Source organism: Lepisosteus platostomus, chromosome 6, assembly GCF_059453375.1.
Source record: "Lepisosteus platostomus isolate fLepPlt1 chromosome 6, fLepPlt1.hap1, whole genome shotgun sequence".
Lineage (NCBI taxonomy): Eukaryota > Metazoa > Chordata > Actinopteri > Semionotiformes > Lepisosteidae > Lepisosteus > Lepisosteus platostomus.
Window position 1 is genome coordinate 31,209,800 of NC_142616.1, and position 20,360 is coordinate 31,230,159.

Genomic DNA, 20,360 nt, shown 5'->3' on the forward strand with positions numbered 1-20,360 from the left:
CCTGTCTCCCCAGCTTCTCGAAGATAATGCACCAGACGGTGAAGGAGCTGGCCCCGAAGTGCAGCGTGAACTTCCTCCTGTCGGAAGACGGCAGCGGGAAAGGCGCGGCTCTGATCACGGCCGTAGGCTGCCGCTTGCGGGAACAGGAGCAGCAGAAATGAGCCGCCGAGCAGCCCAGAGCTCCCGGCAGCCCGGTCCTCATCTTCCTGAACACTTTTCTTCTGCTGCAGCCTGCAGCCATGACTCGCTGTGCAGCCCGAAGCACAGACATGGCAGTCTCACGTAGGTCTGTTTCTGAGTCCACGCTGCTGCCTACCTCTGTCTTCAGGATGGACACCCTTTAAATAGTTCCGTTTTCTAACAATATGTGTTGAGTTAAACAGACATTTTAACATTTTAAAACAAGCATAGGTATTTCTGTGGAAGTCAGCTCGCAACAATCTTATTTAACAAAATTCCTGAGGATGTATTTATTTTTAAACAGGTTTTATTGTTATTATAATTAATTTTCTGTCTCAGTAGAACTGAAGCGACATGACCTCCCTCCTTTGATGACCCTATGACCCCTCACATTGCTGAGTGAAAAAGGGGATTTCCGTATAAAATTCTAGATGTTAATATTACCTCAGAATTTTAAGTTTTACTGAGGCTGGCAGTCTCAGTACATGGGTGTGGGAATAGGTGCATAGTGCAGTGAAGGTCGTCCACCTGAGGGCGCTGTTCATTCGAGGATAATTCTTTTTGTGTTCTAAAGACCTGCTCATGGGTCAGATGCGCGAGTCACGGCTGCATTTCTTTGTACTGTGGTACTGTTTCACTCTATATTTCCTACTTAATCAGTTTCTCAGTACCTATTTCTTATTAGATAAATGTTATGCCCTCAGACCTGAACAAAGATTTTTACCAAAATCATTTTGAGGTGCATGAAGGTGTCTTGCATTCACCTAATCACTTCTCTGAATAAAGCCAGAATTGAAGTGTTCAGAAACCCGAATCCAGCTGCAGTATATCTCGTTGCTTTTGTGAATTAGATGTAGTGTTAAATCCCTGCTGTATGTACTGTACAAATAACCGGAATGTGTATTGGAGAGGAAAAGTGGTTGGCCCATTTCAGTATGCTTTATGTGTACTGTGGTTGAATGTCTGTGAGTCCTACTGTGAGTTGACCTGTAGCTATATATGTCTAAAACTATTATGAAGAATGCATGCCTTATTTGGTGACACAAAGGTATAGAATTCATTTATTTTGTACATTGATATAGATGCACTAGTGTCCAAAAAGTGATATGTGAATACATTAAATTTTATTTTAATGTGCATCAAATATGCTTATAAATGTCTCTTTTCTCCCCTTTAGTATTCTTCTGTTCATCTGCTACATACATAAAAACATTTCATTAGTCAGAAAGTGGATAATTTTCATTGTTACACAAAATGATACATTCAATCACGAATTCTTGTGGTAATGTTCTGCTATGGAAATAAAAAAAGCAAATGAAAGCTGTACAATTATATACTGTAAGTGTCACAACAACAGACAACCCAGGTTTTCTTGCTGCAGTGTCTTTCACATCTGTTGGAATTTGTAGTAACATTAATTACAGCTTTCAAAGGAATGCTGAAATTTGGAACAACCTGCAACATGCTGAAATTCCTATAACATGTGAAACAGTCACATGCAGCCCACACACTCAGCCTTGCCACGGCCTTCCTCGTTCTGCCTCTGACCAACAGGCTAAAGAGTGGCGTTTTACACATTTTCCTCTTCACATATTCCTGGAGTGGTTTTTGTTATCTTGCTTACTCTAAGCACTTCCTCACAATATGATCAGAAGACCCTTTTCAGGAATTTGTGTTTCTGAAATAACCTGGCTGGTAGCACAAGTTTTACTATACATCAAATACTACAAACAACCACAAAATGAAACCTTTAAAAATCAAATGGCTGTCAAAAACAGCTTAACGTTGTGCTGCAATTTCAAGTGAAATGTTTCTAAACTCTGTATCTAAAGTGATGTCTTCAAGGAAAACTATGTTTATTTTACTGGTTTCACAGTACTGATGCCATTAGACCCACATCTTCCACAAAATGTAAACATTATAACAACGTACCTTTGGTTTCTACAGCTTTTGTAGACACATATTCAGACATCCTCTGCATTACACGTAACCCTTGATTATGTGGATTAATATTTAAATTATGCACACATCAAGAACAAACCATCTTTTTCTAAATACGATTAGAAGTAAGGGTAATAAACACAGAATATTCCACAATTCCAATACTGGCTTTCTTCCACAGAACAAAAAAAAAGCTGTTAGATAACTGTGAGAGATACAGCAACTATAGTGCACCATATTAACTAAATGTACAGAACATTTTGCTGTTAACGATAAAATGTTTTTTTTTTCTCATGTGAAAGTACTACCAGCAAAACACAGTCTGGAGCTTGATGTATCAATATTGGGAATTCTGGCTCATTATGGCCATCTTCTAACATTGTAAAATACACTTAAACATTAAAAATGAAGAAATGTGATCATATGGTTTTGTGCGGTATAATCAACAGTTTCAAAGCCATGACAAGTACAGGAAGTACTTGTAGGAAAAAACTGATAAACGGATTCTCTGCTGGTTTGCTACAGTTATTTCTTGTTGGCTGCCTTTCATCCTCCACTCCTGCTGTTGCACATATTATATCTAAATAATACAGCAGAGACCAAATGGCACAATGGTGATAATAACAATAGCTACACAAATTACATCTTTACATTATCAGATTAATAGGAAATTTCTGTGTTAAAATAGAAGGCCTTCACCCCTACTTGAAACAGAAAGGAAGTCTGATATTCTCTAAATACCACATTTTCAGGAATCTTTTTATGGATTTTTCATAGTTAACAAAAGAAGAATCTTTGAAGGTACAAGACCCAGTAGATATGGCAGCAGAATTATCATGATGTGCTGGCTTCAGCAGCACATATACTTAATTGCAATCTCATCTTGTCCGGTTAGTGTTGCCTTGGAAACTTCTGAGGAAAAATGAGGTTGCTGTTTTAAGTGGCATTGATGGCCTAGTAGGAGGCCCCTTCCATAGTACCAGGATTTCCAAATGCCATTGTCAGGGGATAATGTAAATCAGTCCTGTTTTCTATGTATCATTTGGCCAATGTTTGAAGACCAGAACACAACATATAGACCATATAGAGGTTTCCTTTGAAAAATCTATTTCTTTTGGATTTAAAAAAAATCATTTTGAAATCCAAATTCCGCATCTGAACACCTGAATTGTGCTAGCGTTACCAGTCTGCAGGTCCTTTCTTTCATGCTCAGCTATTTAACAATGACTTCAAGGAGCCCCGCTGAAATGCAAAGCTATGTCAGGCTCTCAGTATCAGATACCATTAATGACAGAATCAGGAGGTGTGAATGGAGGGTGTGTTGAGACTCCATGGTTTGCATCATGAGGGAATATAAACATACTGTATATAACATCCACTTTGATGATGGAATACTTCAGCACACACTGTTTGTGCAAAGCTGAAGCTTAAGACTTCACATTTGTTTTATTCTCATCTTGGCTTTGCCTTTTCAGTTTATGTACTATACAGTACATGTGTGTAATTACAGTATGTACTATATATATGTTCTTTCATTCCAGAAATGTACAGTGCTGCTTCACTGCAGGTTCTTTCCAGACAGAGTGGGTCTATTGTTTTCCAGCTATGCTGGGTGATACAGGTACAGATCAAGAAGATGGACAGGTATGCAAGCCAGGACACTGTACATTATGTTGCCAAGGATGTGGAATCGTTTTTCTGCTCTGCCTGGTACTCTTCGGAGCACTGCAGGGGTTTAACTTCAAGTGGGATTTCAGTTTTGCCACATGAAGTCCATCTATCCATTTTCTAACCACTTTATCCAGTACTGGGTCATGGGGAGCTGGAGCCTATCCCAGCAAGACACTGGCGCAAGGCAGGGTACACCCTGGATAGGACACCTGTCCATCAAAGGGAACACACAGACACAGACACGCACACATTCACACCAGGGACAATTTTCCCAGAAGCCTGAGCACCTGGAGGAATCCCATGCATATGCAGGGAGAACATACAAACTCCACACAGACAGCACCTCAGGTCCAGAGCTGAACCCAGAGCCCCAGCACTGCGAGGCAACATTGCTAGCTAGCTGCCCTCAACATCAGGTCTGTTCTTTATTTCTCTCTTCTGTTATTCGGTGTCTTTTCTGCTATTGTATTTCTCTCTTCTATTACTCTGCCACGATTTGTTCTGTAGTTTTCTAAATCTCACAAACCCTGATTCATCAATTGTGGAAACCTGTTTCATAAAGTAAGAACTTATGAACTTTTTTTTTTACTGTGGCAGGCTTAGCGAGAATTTCAAATGCAAAGAAAAGTCGTACATTAATTATGTATTTCAAGAAATGTACATTGACATATCTATTTACAGTCATTTTCACATAAACTTTGAATTCCTTGTTAAGTTAATGTGCCAGGCTGTCCTACGGACTGGCTGTAATAGCCATAAACGTGCCACTAGAGCCCGTCACAGATGGCCTTGAAGACATCGGTAAAAAAATAATCTGTGTAAATAGTTGCACCCATATTCACTATTGATTATTGGATTATTGTTTGATAGAAAGGTGTGCATTCTCACATGGATTTAATAAAGGCATTTGCTGTTGAGTAAGTGTATCTTGTGACTGCGGTCATTGGACGTTGAGGGTCAGGTAAGGTTTTTATCACAGTTTCCTGGGGGAAGAAGTAGTATTAAAAGTTATTGAGTGACTTGTCAAAGAAGATCTACGTCTCATTTTATAAGGGTGTGCTAAATCTTTTACACAAAAAGGCCAGGAAGCCTCCTGGACCTTAAAAGCAGCTGTGCTTGGAGCGGTTTGTGTCGGAATGTCCCCAGAGCACACCAGAGATGTTTCAAATAAGTTTATCACAGAGTGAGTGAGAACTTTTATCTTGTTTTCTTTTCCTGTTGCATTATGATGACTTCAGAAGACACAGTGAAAAGTCAAGGAGCGGTTTTTTAACTGCTGGGGTATAGCAGAGGCCTCTCCAGACACTTCTACCCTACAGGCACCTTTCCAAATACTTGTAGGAACAGACAACACGCCTTCACAGAAATTCGTTTCTCATTCCCAGGCTTGGACTCTCCTGTTTCGCAATTTCTGGCGCTATGTAGGAGCCGCTTAAGCCTTGATGAGCTTGGCTGTAGTCTCTTCCTGATCAGCAGAGCTGTGGTTGACCACAGTGGAAGTTTCGGTGCGGTAACTGCGAGTCAGGCGAAGCGTACGGGTGTTTTGTAACTCCATTTCATCTTCCTCGGATATCTTGACGAAGGGGCACCATCGGAATGCTCTCCGGAATCCCGACCGGAATCTGGAGGAAGAGATGTTGGGTCAAATGTTCGGCAATTGTTTTCCATTTTCAGGTTGTTAACTACAGTATATGTATTGCTTTTGTAATTACAAGTGAATACAATGACATTTCTATAGTTGTTTGTTTCTAGCATGATTAATAATAGAAAAAAGAACACAGATTATTAAATTCTGTAGACAGTCAAAGAACCTAAAAATATCTCCAAATAAATGCAATTCTAAAACATGGAAATTCAATTCATCAAGTGAAAAAGTACGATTCCCAGACAGTGAATGCCTGCAATCAATTTGAGTTTCTTTTCTTCCAGAAAATTTGATACCCGTTTTTTTCAATCCACTATAAGGTCCTCATTAATTAAGGGTCCTTATGTGAAGACATCTGTCCTGGCATTCACCTTACCAGGTACCATCTTAGTTCTAGATAAGAGACATGTAATGGGATGATGGGTTAGCGTGTCTTATGTCTGCAGTGTGACATCCTGTACAAGTTTCCTGCACCTTTGGTTCAGGCAGCAGTAGATAATAGGGTTGTACATGGTGGAGCTCATGGCCAGCCAGAAGATGGCCAGATAGACTTGCTGGATGTATTTCTGCTTGTAGATGTCTTCAATGAAGCTTCCCAGGATGAAGTACAAGTGGAAGGGCAGCCAGCACATTGCAAAGGTCACCACGACGACAATCATCATTTTCACAACCTGAAAGAGAGAGCGCATTGCTATGGGCTTAACCTGAGAAAAAAAAAGGATTTATAATTTGATGGCTCCTCTATTTTTAAAGGCCCTTTGAAATTTAACTACATTCCTATTCAAATCAATGCTGCTGATAAGGATTTCTGGAATAAAGGACATTCAGAGTTTCAAGTTCCACATATGTACCAGGAATTTTACATTTGTAAGATTTAATCAGCTGATAACTGACTATTGGTCTTCTCTAAGTGATGCAAGTGTCATCACTGGTTTTGGGGATGGCACCAAAAATGACCAAAGAAGTTCCTGTTAGGATAACATCCTAATAGTTATCCTGTTAGGATGTTAGGATGTAATACTGATAGGATAACATGTAGATTTTTTAACTAAATTCATTAAAATGTATGTGTGCTTAGGGTAGTACATATCTGATCATAGAGGTTCTTTAGATCAAGGACTAGGACCATTTTCTCTTGGCTTTGATAGCAAAAGTTACAATCAGTTCTTGCATCCCTAATAGTGGGGGAGATGAGCATAAAAGCTACAAATGCTGAAAGAATCGTTACAGAGGAGAGGAGCCCATTCAGACACATGCTTTTTTGTTCTTAGTTGTTCATCAATCCGAGGACCTCATGGAAAAGCCAGGGAACGGGCTTCAACACTCTGAGTGGGTAGCTTGTCCCAGACTCCCACCACACTCTGTGTAAAGAAAAGTGCCTCCTGCTTGCGGTCTTCAATGCACGTCCCCTTACATCTCAGTTGCATTCTCCAGTATGTGTTTGTGTTGAGGCGGCCACAGGGTTGACTTTGTCTATGTCTTGGAGGGTTTTGAACATTACAATCAGGTCCTTTAAAATGTAATCTCCAAACAGGATTTGAGCAGAGTAAAAGTTGAGTCGAATCTTGCATTTCCCTGAGTTTTTGTAATTAAGGTTTGGGTTAGGGTCCCCTTGTTGTCTTCTCTTTGTTATGCAGAAGACGTCCCATTTCAATATTCTTATTAGTCAGAGCATTTTATAGGTGATTTAGCTCCAGTGACTTCCAGGTTTGGTCGCTAGTGGATCTGCCGTTTACCTTTCGCTTGGCTTGCATCTGGTTCTGGTAGTGATCTGAAGCCTCGCCAGGGATCTCGCTGCCCCAGAGGGTCATCCCTACAATACTGTAAGTCACCAGCATCTCCAGCAGGGGCAGCAGGTAGATCAGGATAATCACAGCGATCTGATACCTGAGACAAGACAACCTCCTTCAGCACTTCTCGTCAATTAAAAAACAGGCCAAGTCATTGTGGAGAAATTCAAGCTGTAGCATTTCTTGCTTGTTTTCAGAATTAGTCATTAACTTGCTACAGATCTCAATCAGCTTTTAAAATACCTGGATCTATATTGTTTTTTCAACTTGTAGCTGAACAGGCAAAGAACCAACTAGTTTGGCTGTTATAAATTAAGTTTATATGGTAAATTAGGACTTAACCTTTTACTTCTGTATTCAGTCTCCTTTAATATGCAGTGAGAATCAAGGTGATTTCCAAAATAATCTAAACATTTTCTAAAACCTTTTTACTTCAATACGTTACATTGACAGCATTCTTTTCCACATATTTCCAGGGTCTGGATATGTCTTTAAGGCACACCTTATCTGATTATAAGAGCAGCAGTCAATGTTGATGATAGGGCTTGTCCTGCTATCCATAGCACACCTCTTAATAAGGGGCATTCACATTACTGAGCACCATTTTACTTCTAGATGAGAGATATGTAATGGGATGATGGGTTAGCATGTATTGTGTATGCGCAAAATACACAAATATTATGTATTTCTAAATAAATGATAACCAAATCCAATTTCCTGGAAAGTCTGTGGAGCTTTTCACTTCAGTTCCATTCTAATCTGCTTAATTCCACTAAATCAATTAGTTTCACAGTTTTCCTGAGGTGTTGAAGATGTAAAAAGCCCCATAAAGCCTGCTGGACTGCAGGCCTCCATGCATGGGATTGAACAAGCCTTAGACTGGAATCTTGTTAGACCTGACAGTGTTGTTAGGCAAAAGACTTTGACAGAGCTGCACAAGTAGACATTTTTTAACAGAGTCTGGTGAAAAACATTTCCCTCCCATTCACTGGCCATTGACTCTTTCTCTGTGCAGAATAGACCCCCATGTGAAGTGGCAGAGCTCGGGGCGGAAGGTTTGAATCCCAGACACTCACGCAAGCTGATGGTTGCCCCCGTACTCGCCAGGCCAATCCACCAGGCAGATAGTCCGCGGGGGAGAAAATATTGTTTTGGAGTAGAAGCACTGTGGGAATGCCAAAGCAAAGGCTACTACCCATATGACAGCAATGGCTATCTTCGTGGTGGTGGAAGACAGCCTGGGTTTCAAAGGGTGGATAATAGCCATATACCTACAAGAGAAAACCAAAAGCCACTTTAGAATTCCATGTTGGACTCAAAGCCTTTCAAATGAATGTAATAATAATAAACACTTATATCTCCAACAAAATTACAGAGACAATTTTTTCCACCCCGTTCTATTGTCTGTGAACTTACAGTAGACAGTACATTGACATGCAAATGTATCACAGGTCACAGGCTGACAGCATATCAGGTCAATTTCATCATGTGCCTGTTCTATGAGCCAGGTGTCATCCCAGCTCATCCTACAAATGTTAATGGAGCTCATGTCTGCTGGGTGGAGAAACCAGGTTTAATTGCCACATTCCTATCTCACATTAAATATCTTATTACATGAGCAGCATGAGGACAAGTGTCCTGCTGGAATGATGTCATGTCAGGGAGAGCACCAAGTGAGGTCCCAGGACTTGATCAATGTAGCACAGTGCAAACAGGCTGCTATCACTCACTACAAGTAGACGCTCTGCAGTAACCAGACACAACTGCCAAGAAACACCAGACTGGCACATCTGCATCAATTGGTCTGCTGTAGACAACAATTGCTCTACCGTATGGAAACTCTGTATCACACTTGCTGTTTATACATCAGGATGGCCCAGACAGAACCTTGATTCATCACAATTAATGGGGTTTTGGAACATTTTTTAGATTAACGTTAAACATCATTTTATATACTTATATACTGCCTGAAGTGTTCTAAAAAGTTTTGCTTTTTGCAGTGAGTTAATAAAGTTGTATGAGAGAGCAAAACCATTGAAAAAGATTAATTTTTAATAAAGAAAGAAGTAAAATGTATCTACTTAGTAAAAAATACCCAAAGAATTCTCCTTTTTATCTTATGTTGCCTTAAAGGACCATTTCCAATTCCACTTAGACAAGACAATCAAAAGTCAATATAAGATCAGCCAGAAATCAATAGCTTGCTTTTCAGTGCAGCGATCTTAATCTTGTGTATCTGTTTATTTCCTTGGAAATTAGGGAGATCTGTATTTTGATATGTATCCCTTTTGTAAGGTAAAAAAGTAAAGTGTTTATCCTCAATGCATCTAGGCTTGTTAGCTTCACGTCAGATAGAAGATTTCTATCTGAAAACACCCGCAGAAACAAAATTCCAGCTATGTTTGCCTCCATTAAAAATGCTCCTTTTTTTGCTGTTAAGCTATTAGGGCTTTACTTTTAGGATTTGTAATGAGATAGACCCCAACATCACAATATGTCATTTTTTTATTTTGATGACTGTTAAAAATAAGAACTGTGAATAATTATACAAACAGAAATTTAATTAAGTGCTCCCAAATAAAACGTTCCAGTGCACTCATGTCAAACTGAGAGTGAGTGAATGGGGGAAGTAAACTTCCATTGGACAAAGACTTAAAAGTAGAAGTCTTAACACTTTGTGTATCTGCTCCTTTAGTTTCTCTGATTTAGGATTGTGGAAAATATTAAATCTGGGCATTGATCTTTGTTTAACTATAACCCTGTCCTGTTTTGGCAATGGCAGAGCAGGGTTACTTTACTTTTTCTCCTTCCAGCCTGCCCCCTTCATTTCCCATTCTTGTTAGTGAAAGCAGGCAGGCAATGTTGGAGAGTGAGTCTGCTATTAAACACAACATTACCAAGAGGATTTTATGAGTTCTCATAAGTTCCATTTCAGCTCTTTTCCTGGATATTTTTCTTCTGCATATCTTTCTTAACCACAGTTAGGATGGTACTGTAGGTTTTAATGAAGCAAGTTGAGATAGTATGTATTGTCACAAACCTTTCCAGTTGCTTTTAACTCCATTCACTTTTTTTCAAATTCAAACATAATATTGTTTTGCATTGAATGCACTACATCTAAAATTTTAGGGAGTGTATAATCTGAAAATGATCAATTAAAATTTAGTTGACAAACTGGTTATGTTGATGTCATTCAACAATGTCTCTGGAAAATTTTGGAACAATTATATTTGCAATACCTAAAAGACAAACATAAAGTAGTCTTGTCCTATATTGGATATTCAGCTACATCTAGATTGCATTTCACAAAAGTGCAAGATAGTGTAGGAAAGCAGGTGATCCATACACACGCGACTTTATTCTGGTAAAGTTGAGCTGCTGTAAAGACCGCTATTGTCCCCAAATTGTTGACTAAGGAGCATTTATGAAACGTTCCATTGTCATTTATGCTGATAACAAACTACTTTTGTACTACTTTACTATTGTGGTTTATCAAATGTACCATACTACAAATGTCCAGCTTTGATCACACACCTTATCAAGGACTGATATGATTCTTTAGACTCCACTCTTTTAGGAACATGAGCTTTTGACCTGCAACTTAAACACTGGCCTGTTCTCAAGTACAACATATCACATGGCCCAAGGTAAGACAGCACATAGTGGGTAATGTTGCAGTATTGAAGCGTCATTCAATATTCCACTTATTATATCAAGTATAAATATAATTCTTTATAGCATACTTACACAGCACACACCCTGTCATTTACGAATGACAATCACACAGCACTTTCAGACACCCCAACTCATGTCAATGAGATACAGCAACGGAGGGATATAGATGTGAGGACTGCCAGTCCAGAAAGAGGGGAATTATCAGAGAAGAGGTAAATCTGTAAGCGCATTCATGGGTGCTGTCGAGTATCTAACACAGCTATAAATTTGTTGTTTTGGTGACATGCGCAGCCTCATTGATTAAATTTACTTTGGTTCCCTAGTAGTTTGCCAGCTTTCTATAGTAGACAATTACAAAAGACAAAAAAATTGCAGTTTTATTAATGCTATGACAGTGCAGGCAAAAATGAGCACAGAGGTTTTTTTTTACCTTCCTGCAAAGATAATTTATCTAGAATTAAACTGTAAGAATTGTAATACCACTGCATAGTACAGTATCAAAGTAACTGACTTAAGTAACAGGAAACCTGGGTGTTGAGGTTAATAGAACACTGCCAATAAAATGGAAATACATACCTTGATAATAAGTCTGACAGTATCAACTTTGCTTTGTAACTCCTTCAAAGCCCATTAGGCTCTCAGTCATATCGGCACATAAAACCCCAGATAAGAAAACGATTGACTGTAATCAGGTATGAACAAGGTTGTTTGCTAATTCATTGTTTCCCACCATGCTGTGGTCTCCCCTTCTCATTAAAAAACTAATATCCCTGTCTTTATACAGTTCTGAACAGAAAACCGCACTCTTTTAATATCCTAATCATTGTAGATATTCTTATTTTAAAGAATATTTTAAATTGAAATTAGATCTTTTTATTTGATTTGAGGAACCCAAGGAAGTAGGAGGAAATCACTCTTACAAGTACTTTTAATTGTCCAGAAATACTATAAGTATTTCAGATTAACTTCAAATTCCCTTTAATAGAAGTGAAAAGGTTTATGCAGTTGAGGACTTTTACTCTCGGAGACTCATGATTGTGTACAAACGACCTAGCAGATTCTTCCTCAGGATTACTCTCTTTTCTCGATCATTAAACAACCTCATTAGGATGGATAGAATTTCTTCAAGGTAATTTTGATGCCTTGAGGAAGGAGCGTGATTGCATTAGTTCTTAGATTAAAACTGAAATCTTTATGTATTTATAAAAAAAACGATTTGTGGCTAGGAAAAATTTGTCAATTGTAAATTGAATATTGATCATCTACAAAAAAACAAAAACATCGTCGGCTGCATTTGTGTCAGACAAACCTGTGCTCGTCTTTTGGCATTTCACAAGAAGAGTATTCAACTGAACTTGTTCAACTGAATTTCTTTCTCTCTCAACTTAGAAATTGGCAAGAAACATTCTTGTCTGAATACACTGTACATAGGTCAGATATAAACAACATGGGTGTATATACTGTACATTGGCTTGGATTATATACAGTATCATGCCACACTCATAATAGGTCTGTCGGAAATAAAAAAGTAAATGTCCAGTTCTCATTCTCCTCATTAACAACATACTGCATATGTGGGATATAATAAGGGATGTGTGGTTGTGAGTTTACTTGTGAAAGAGATAACAAATATGACATTGTGACTGGTACAAAGCTACCAGTGTAATACAGAAATTTGCCATTGTGCTTTGCGTACGGTCTTTCTAAACAACGGACAAGGATGAGGCTGAGGTTAAACAGCCCGTTGCTTTGCTGACGATGCTCTTCGATCAGCAGTTGTGCCCATATTTGTTGGTCAGGGTTGTCTTGTTTTCCAGCGATGCAATGCTGGATCAGCAAGGCCTACCCAAAGCATTCCTGGTACTGGTAGGGAGCTACATTAGACAGAGGAATAGCTGATAACAAAGTCATAGTTTTTTTTTCTGTGGGGAATAAACTGTGCAATTGGGTTACGGGGGTTTAGCAATGAAGTACCAGAGACAAGCTACTTTATGTGAAGCAGTGTTTTCAGCTTTATCAATGTGAACATGTCTACTGAATGTTCAGAACCTCCGTCCTCCTAAGTGCTGACAGACTGCAGCTGTCATGACTGGTAATGAAGCCTATTGTCTTTACTAATCCATAGTTAGATCTTGGAGAAGTGACAGTACTGCACACACCCACAAAAGCAATTTAAACAAGCCAAGCTGGCACTCATAAATTACTTACATGACCATCTGGAAAGAGATTTAGATTTATAGAATTGATCTGAGCATGTCTACTGACTTAGAATTGAGCCCAGAGATAAATATGTCATTTTCATAAAAGTGACATTTGACATTTGTTTTGGTAGTGATTGTGCAGAAAAGAAAACTATTAAGAACTTTTAGAAGGATGTGAAGTGAAAGATGATATTGCTTTTGTTCCACTATTAATTTACAGTATTTACTATGAACGATAATCCTAGATGAATATTATTATTCCAGAAGACAAAAACATGCCAGCTAAGAACAGATCGTTTATTTTTGCTCGTTTTATCAACTTTTCCTTACCTCAATTTAAAAGGTACTCAGAAATAAAAATATTCAATGTTAAATGCTGATTTCCTACCTCTAAAGCAATTTTTAGTCCATGTCTGTTATTCAGACACTTTTAGTATTTTAACATTTTGCTATATGAATAATTGCCTGGAAGGTCCAAAGAAATTTGTCTTTAATTAACAAATAGGCTGCATTTCTGCATATTCAAATGATACAGCTTCATGCATCACCTGTACACCTGTACACCTGTAGGCATCAAACATCGACGTGATACAGTGTTTAAGAAAAGATCACATTGTTGGGTTACTGAATGCACTGTGGCCTTTAAAGAGGCTTATGGTTTTAGCTGTATCAGAGCCTCCCGAATGAATAATCTGTAAACGGTACCCGCCTCACACAGGAATCATTTTAAATCCACACACAAAAAAACCCTTAAACTAAATTTCACAAGTTGATGTGTGAGTAAGATTAGAGGGGTCAGAAACATTTCAAAAGGGGCGCACCAAGAGTCATTTGCTTGCCATTGATATCTTTTTAATGTCAATAATAGCCCTACTTACATTCTTATTAATAAAAAATTAACTTTAAAATATAATTATCATTATAGTAATTATATAGTTATCGTCGTTACTATCGACGCAGCCTAGTTTAAACAGAAAGAACACATCGGACCAAAAAGCTGGAAATCCTGAAACCTGACAGAAAATTCTGTTGCCTGTTCCCGCATGTACGCTCCGAACTCAATAGCTCCGAAATAGCGGAAAATGAGTTAATTGCACCTTGTTGACAGAGTTCATTCATATACATGGTGATGTCAACTACAAACGTTAGTTTTGCAACTCATTTTCATATTGCAGTTCAGGATACAACTTAGAGCAAAAGCAGCACGGTCCTTATGTTAAACAAATCCATATTCATCTCTCCAAAAGGGCTGAAGTGAGAGAATATCTTACTTTGGTCTCTTAGCAACTGCCATTTGTCCAAAATGTTTGATTTTACACTTAAGTGTGAAAAATGTTATCAGTGGCACGGATTACAAACGTTCCTGTGAAAACAATTGGCGAACCCTGCTAAAAATAATGCAGTAAATAAACCAAGTGTTTCTTTATGTATGTCGAAGAGCGTTCATTGGGTAGCATTTTGTAGAGAATTAGAGAGCAGTCAAGCATGATTTTATCATTTTTTACTTTCTTCGTGGCTTATTAGACCTTTATTGCATATGTTGCTTTCACTGCATGTGCTGTTAAAAATCCCTTTGCATCTATTCAGACATTGTGATGTTAGTAACTCACAAGGATGAGTGTTTTCCAGTGTAATTGTTTTACATTTTGTAATATAGGATGTGACGACAGAGCAAAGTGGCACAAAGGGTCACTCCTCAGTGTTTGAGCTCCAGGGACATACATTACCAGCAAGGGGGCATATTCCAGGCCCCAACTGTGCTCAACCAACATGCTGATTCTGTGCCCATCACTGTCGCAAGCTTGTTAGGAACCACGGCCCATGTAGTTTGCTTTGTTAGTAGAGTGGCTCTTTGTTGCTGTTTCTGCTTAGAAGTACAATTGAAATACTCACATACTAGTTCAATTAGATAAACGTTCTTAAAGTAAAAAAATGACACACAAGTGTGTTGCTATGTTGCATAGAGGAATTTACCACAAAGCAAAAAGTAATTGTGTTTTCTCTATGCAGAACCATTTTGTAGAAATATATATAGAAGCTATTTCTCATTGATTAGTTAGCATGACAAGTCTCAATCTAGAGCTGTGATATCCAGTCCTGGTATGAAAGGGTCAGTATGCCTGCAGGTTTTCATTCCTTTTTTAACCGTGGAAACCTAGTAAATGTCATATTATATATATGATTTTCTTTTAACACTGTGATTTACGTTATAAGGCAATGAACAGATGTTACAACAGATGTTATGTTACAACAATGCTGTAACATAAAGACCACCATTGGTTACTTTTAACAAAAAGTCCTTTTTACTTTAAAAAGTCCTATGAACATGAACACCTTAAATTGTTAAATGATAGAAAGGTATAGTATGGTACTTTCAATAGAGGGCAGTGTGAGACAAGGTTAATTCATACTGTAATATATGTATTACAGGGAAAATAAGCTCTTACCAGTCAAGAGTTTATATATGGTTATCAAATGTATTATGTTGCATGGTTATTTATGTCCAGGTATCTGTGTACTGCTATGTTGCAGACAGGGATTTACCACTAGACAAAAAGTAATTGTGATTAGAAACTAGATGCTCAGAAATGCCAATAGTTTACTTTTTTTTCAAAATGAAAGAGCTGATAATTATTCAGGAACCATAACAGAAACAATACATATGTAGATCAAAGCCTAATGATTTTACCCCACAAAAACAGTGACCTTACTATAATCAATTTGTGTTTGGTATAAAGCAATCAACAGTATATGTTATAGGTGGATTGAACTGATAGCTTGCATTAATGCTTCAAAACCCCTGGGTTTGAATATCAATTTTGGTTCCCCACTGTGTGTGGTTTTGTACGTTTCCCAATGTCTGTGCGGATTTTTCCAGGTCCCCCAGTTTTCTCCCATATCCACATACGAGCAGTTAGGGTTAATTGACTACGCTACACTGTCTATTCTCAGAGAGGGGGGAGTCTTAAGGTAGCGTCAGAGCTGGGGAGGATGGAATCCGTTGCCAGTACAGACAGTATAGGCTATGAGACTATAGGAACTAAATGGGCTTCATGGGCTGAAGGCCCTCCCCTTCTCTCTGGCCTTCCTGGTGTTCTGAAAACATAAAAAAGCAAATTCACAGTCTAAATAAAGTGCAGACAGGTTAATATAATGCGTCTCCCAAGCAATTCATATTAAGATGGGATCTCAGTAGCTTGTACCAAATGTTCTCTATATGCCAAGGGATCATGGGTATCCCAGGCCCATATCAGATATTATGGTTTTTAAATGCACTAGAGGGGATTAATTGTGACAAAGTAGGGGGGATTCTGACTTACAGGTGTTCAGCCATGAACCCACAGATGGCAGCTTCACACCTCTGGCTCCTCAGCCAAGTACAGCCACTACAGACACCTGCAGGTCCTGTCCTACTGAGGTGGATCACTGCTGTCCTACAGCAGCACCCCCTCAGCTGGGTACAACGAACCTGTCTCATGACAGTCTGATCCCAGCTCACGGTGCAGCAGCTGGCGAACTCTGCTTCACAACGACAGGAAGGGCCAACGCTGAAGGGTGAGTCAGTGACATCGCTAGGATAGCTTGGTCTCCGCAAGCCAGTCATCTTTGTGCTAACTATTGTGAGGAATCGATCGGATACACTAGTCACCTGTTCTCCATTTTAAGACCACAGTATCTGATATAGGACACCTGGGGTCTTCAGGGATAAGGGGTTCACAGGAACACAGTACTGCTCCCAAACAACATATGCTTATGATGGCTACTGTGTAAGAATCTGGATTTACGCTGTGTACTTGAGGCAAATTCTTAATGTAAAATACAACATTTTTCCATTGTGCTGATGGAAGGGATGTACACAATGAGGAACTGTTCTATATGTGTGGATTTGGCTATTATTATTAACTGTTTGTGGTGACTGTTATCATTATTACAAACATGAATTAAAAGTACCCTTTAGGAAGGCTAGTGTCAATATTATGTATGCATATCATTGGACACTATTTACTAGTCATGTACCTTGTAAAACACACTCCTTAAAACCAATTAAAGATTTCCACATCAGAGGTAATTAAAAATGGAAACATTCATAATTTACACTGTGGAGGTTTAGTTTCTGTAGAATATTTGTGCATCTTAATGCCAGACATTATGTGTTAACAGAGACTCTTGTTCATGAAAAATTTATATCGACATTCCTTTTTGTTTGCTTATTTCCCTGACAATATTCCTGTTTGTATTCAGAATCCATGCTGTGTCATTTTGATCTGGAAAATAACCTGCCTACAACATTTATATATCCGGTATATTGTATACAGTCAAGGAGGGACAGCTATTTAGAAATACAAGCATAGGCAAAAAACTAAGTAGAAATGACAAATACATGAAAATATAATAAAAACATTATAATAAAATATAATAAAAACCTGTAGTTTGTTAATTTTGCTTTCATGCTAAATTTGTGCTCAACTTATTTAATACCCATGAATAAATGTTTTTGCAAGAGCATTTTAAAACCTCAGTATTGTCAGAAATTAAAATATTTTCTAATGATTAACTCGATTAATAGTTTATTTTAAAAGTGCGCCACAAGGAACTAACTCTGTTGCAAAACATATTTGTTTGTAGTTGGTGTTTAATTCCCAATCGCAATTTGCTTATTACAAGTCCATATCAGATGTTTGGGTAATTATCATGATTCTGCAAAATGTATACATTACATGCCATGTACAGAATTTTCATTTACTCTGAAAAATGGAAGAAACTATCCTGATCGTAAAAAGAAATCATTGTCATACCAGCAGAAGCATTTCTGGTTTCTGAAGAGATAGTGTTGATATACTTGCGGTCTGAGACTTCATCAATGTGTGAATTGCGAAGACATCAACCACTGTTTGAACATTTTAATTCCAATCTTTAATCACTGCGTATTGGACAAAGTAAACAGGTAACAGTGTTTTTTTTTATCACACTCCTGCTTCTGATTAATTTAATTAGTTCAAATGTAACCAAATACAGAGGTATACAATAACTGTTTAGAAAGGTAATTTGTTTACAGTAAAGAGCTATAATTTTGAAAAGGATAGTTTATTTTTGTGTTAACATCACGAGCAAAAATGATGTGTTATGTCTATGTGAAGAAAAACTTTGTGTTACTGTTTTTCACACACACACAACATAGAGGCACCTGTTAATATACAGTATTATCACAAACATCTACATGGCTACATTTTTAAGAGTAGGCCTACTTCTTGGCCGGCCCGAGTTGCAAAGCCTATTTGCTTTTTAATATGCGCCTTTACTGTACATTGCAAGCAAGGGCAAGTCTACCAGCCGCCCGTTGACGCTGACTAGGTAGACTTACTATATACTTACTGCAGCAGACCACCGTCTCTGACTCTCAGCGGTCATGAACTGCAGCAGACCACCGTCTGTGACTCTCAGCGGTCATGAACTGCAGCAGACCACCGTCTGTGTCACTCAGCGGTCATAATCAAACTCGCATCAAGGACTGGCATGATCCCCAGTCACCGTTTCATGCGAGCCCTTAACGATGCGCGTTAAACGTAGTACCCAGGACTCCAGGGTTAAGTCCCAGGTACAGGCTAGAGGTGTATCCAATATTTCATCTGCTACACGCAAGGGCGTCGAATGTCTTGCACCGGGGCATTTGCGACACGTCTAAATATTAACCCCAAATAACGTCTTCCATAGCATTGTCCTTAATTGCATTTATGAATTATATTCAGGTTTGTTATGTGTATGAGTCTTTGTGGGTTAATTGTCCATTGCAGCAATTTTATTTTTCTCTCAAAACGTTGCCCCATTCTATTATTTCACCTCATCCCCTGTGCGTCCTTAACGGATTGCTTCTGGGCTGAAAACTGATTTCAAAGAGATGCTGTTTCAAGCTGTTTTAAGTGTTAACTGTAATACTGGCTGGTGTCTGACACAAAGACGTGGTGAAATTAACAACACACAAGTTAATGATGAAAGATCTCAGAAAATTGTTCCATCTGAGTACCGTATTTTATTGCATTTAACATTTTTGTCGCGTACAATGTTATATGCGTTGTAATTATGCAGGGTGCATTTAGTGCTCTGCCACGGAATATGTATCTACCTGTGTTTATTAGTCTCGTTAGAAAACAAAAGAAAAAGTATTCACATTGCTTACCTGTCAATGGCAATAGCTGTCATGGAATAAATGCTTGAAAAAATAGCTGTGATGGGAAAAAAGTTATGGAACCTGCAGTAACTTAGACCGAAGTACCAGTCGTTGTGTAAGGCGTAGACCAAATTGAAAACTGTATTGAAAGCTGCCATAGAAGCGTCTGAGAACGCGAGGTTCACAATGAAATAGTTAGTAACTGTCCTCATTCTTTTGTGAGCCAGGATGATCCAAATGACAGTGATATTGCCGATGACCGACACTATCACTATCAGGGCATAAGCGATCGCCCACAGCGCGACCTGCCAGCCCGGCTGGGCGAAAATGTTGGTGCCGGTGTAGTTGCCATCATCTTCGTTTTCGAATGACGAATTCAGAGATGAGAAAATGAGAGGAGCCAAAGTTGTATCCATGACTTATTTAGGCAAAAGCGCTTAAAATCCGGATTTTGTTATACTGGCAATAAAGCCTCACGGCGATACCATTACGCGTAGTTTGGAAACCTCATAGCCTGTCATTTTTTATATCAATCTCTCCTGTAAACGAGGAAACTTAAAACTCCAGTTTTGCCATCACCAAAGACTGCATGATCAAGAGGCGTATGTCAGCGAAGACTCGCCAGGTCTACGGAATAACTGGTTACTTCAGAGCAACATGGATAAACTTAACTCGTACTTCTTCTCTAGCGCTGAACCAGACCGGAGCCTTGGGCGATCAGTGCGTTATTGGGCAGCAATTTATCTCCTCATTTGTTTGGTGATCGTAACTGTTGGAATTTAAACCTGCTCGATCTGGGAGGAGTGGGGTCGATACAGTGACGTTTCTATATGATCTCAAAGAGGAGGAGAATTTCAGATTACAATAAAAGGCACCCTGAGCCATTAGTGTGCAGCTCCGGCGCTGAAAGTCACCCTGCATGAAGGCGTCTGTTAAGCAAATAGATAATAACAGATCGATTTTGTTTCTGTTTGTCTAGGCTGCTTAAACATCTGTGCGGGTAATTGTCTTTCACACTTTCTTATAACTGGCGGTGACGGATTCAAGTATTCTTTCTCATTTGAAGACATTCACGATGTCACAGTAAAATT

At 38.7% G+C, this 20,360-nt stretch overlaps 2 protein-coding genes across 3 annotated transcripts in view; one reads left to right on the forward strand and one right to left on the reverse strand.

Annotated features, from left to right (window-relative positions):
- The window catches only part of hk1 (hexokinase 1), a 33,750-nt gene extending 32,426 nt beyond the window's left edge, over positions 1-1,324 (forward strand). For both annotated transcript variants that reach the window (XM_088635367.1, XM_088635366.1), the window contains exon 18: positions 14-1,324. In XM_088635367.1, the coding sequence (XP_088491493.1) occupies positions 14-161 (148 nt within the window). In that variant the 3' untranslated portion in view covers positions 162-1,324. The remainder of the gene's footprint in view (positions 1-13) is intronic.
- On the reverse strand, positions 1,283-20,063 carry tacr2 (tachykinin receptor 2). Its single transcript, XM_088635370.1, has 5 exons — positions 19,279-20,063; positions 8,304-8,498; positions 7,174-7,324; positions 5,912-6,108; positions 1,283-5,414 (listed from the first exon to the last, which is right to left on the reverse strand). The coding sequence occupies exons 1-5, from the start codon at positions 19,683-19,685 to the stop codon at positions 5,225-5,227; spliced, it is 1,140 nt and encodes a 379-aa protein (XP_088491496.1). The 5' UTR covers positions 19,686-20,063; the 3' UTR covers positions 1,283-5,224.
- Between the last annotated feature and the right edge of the window lie 297 nt (positions 20,064-20,360).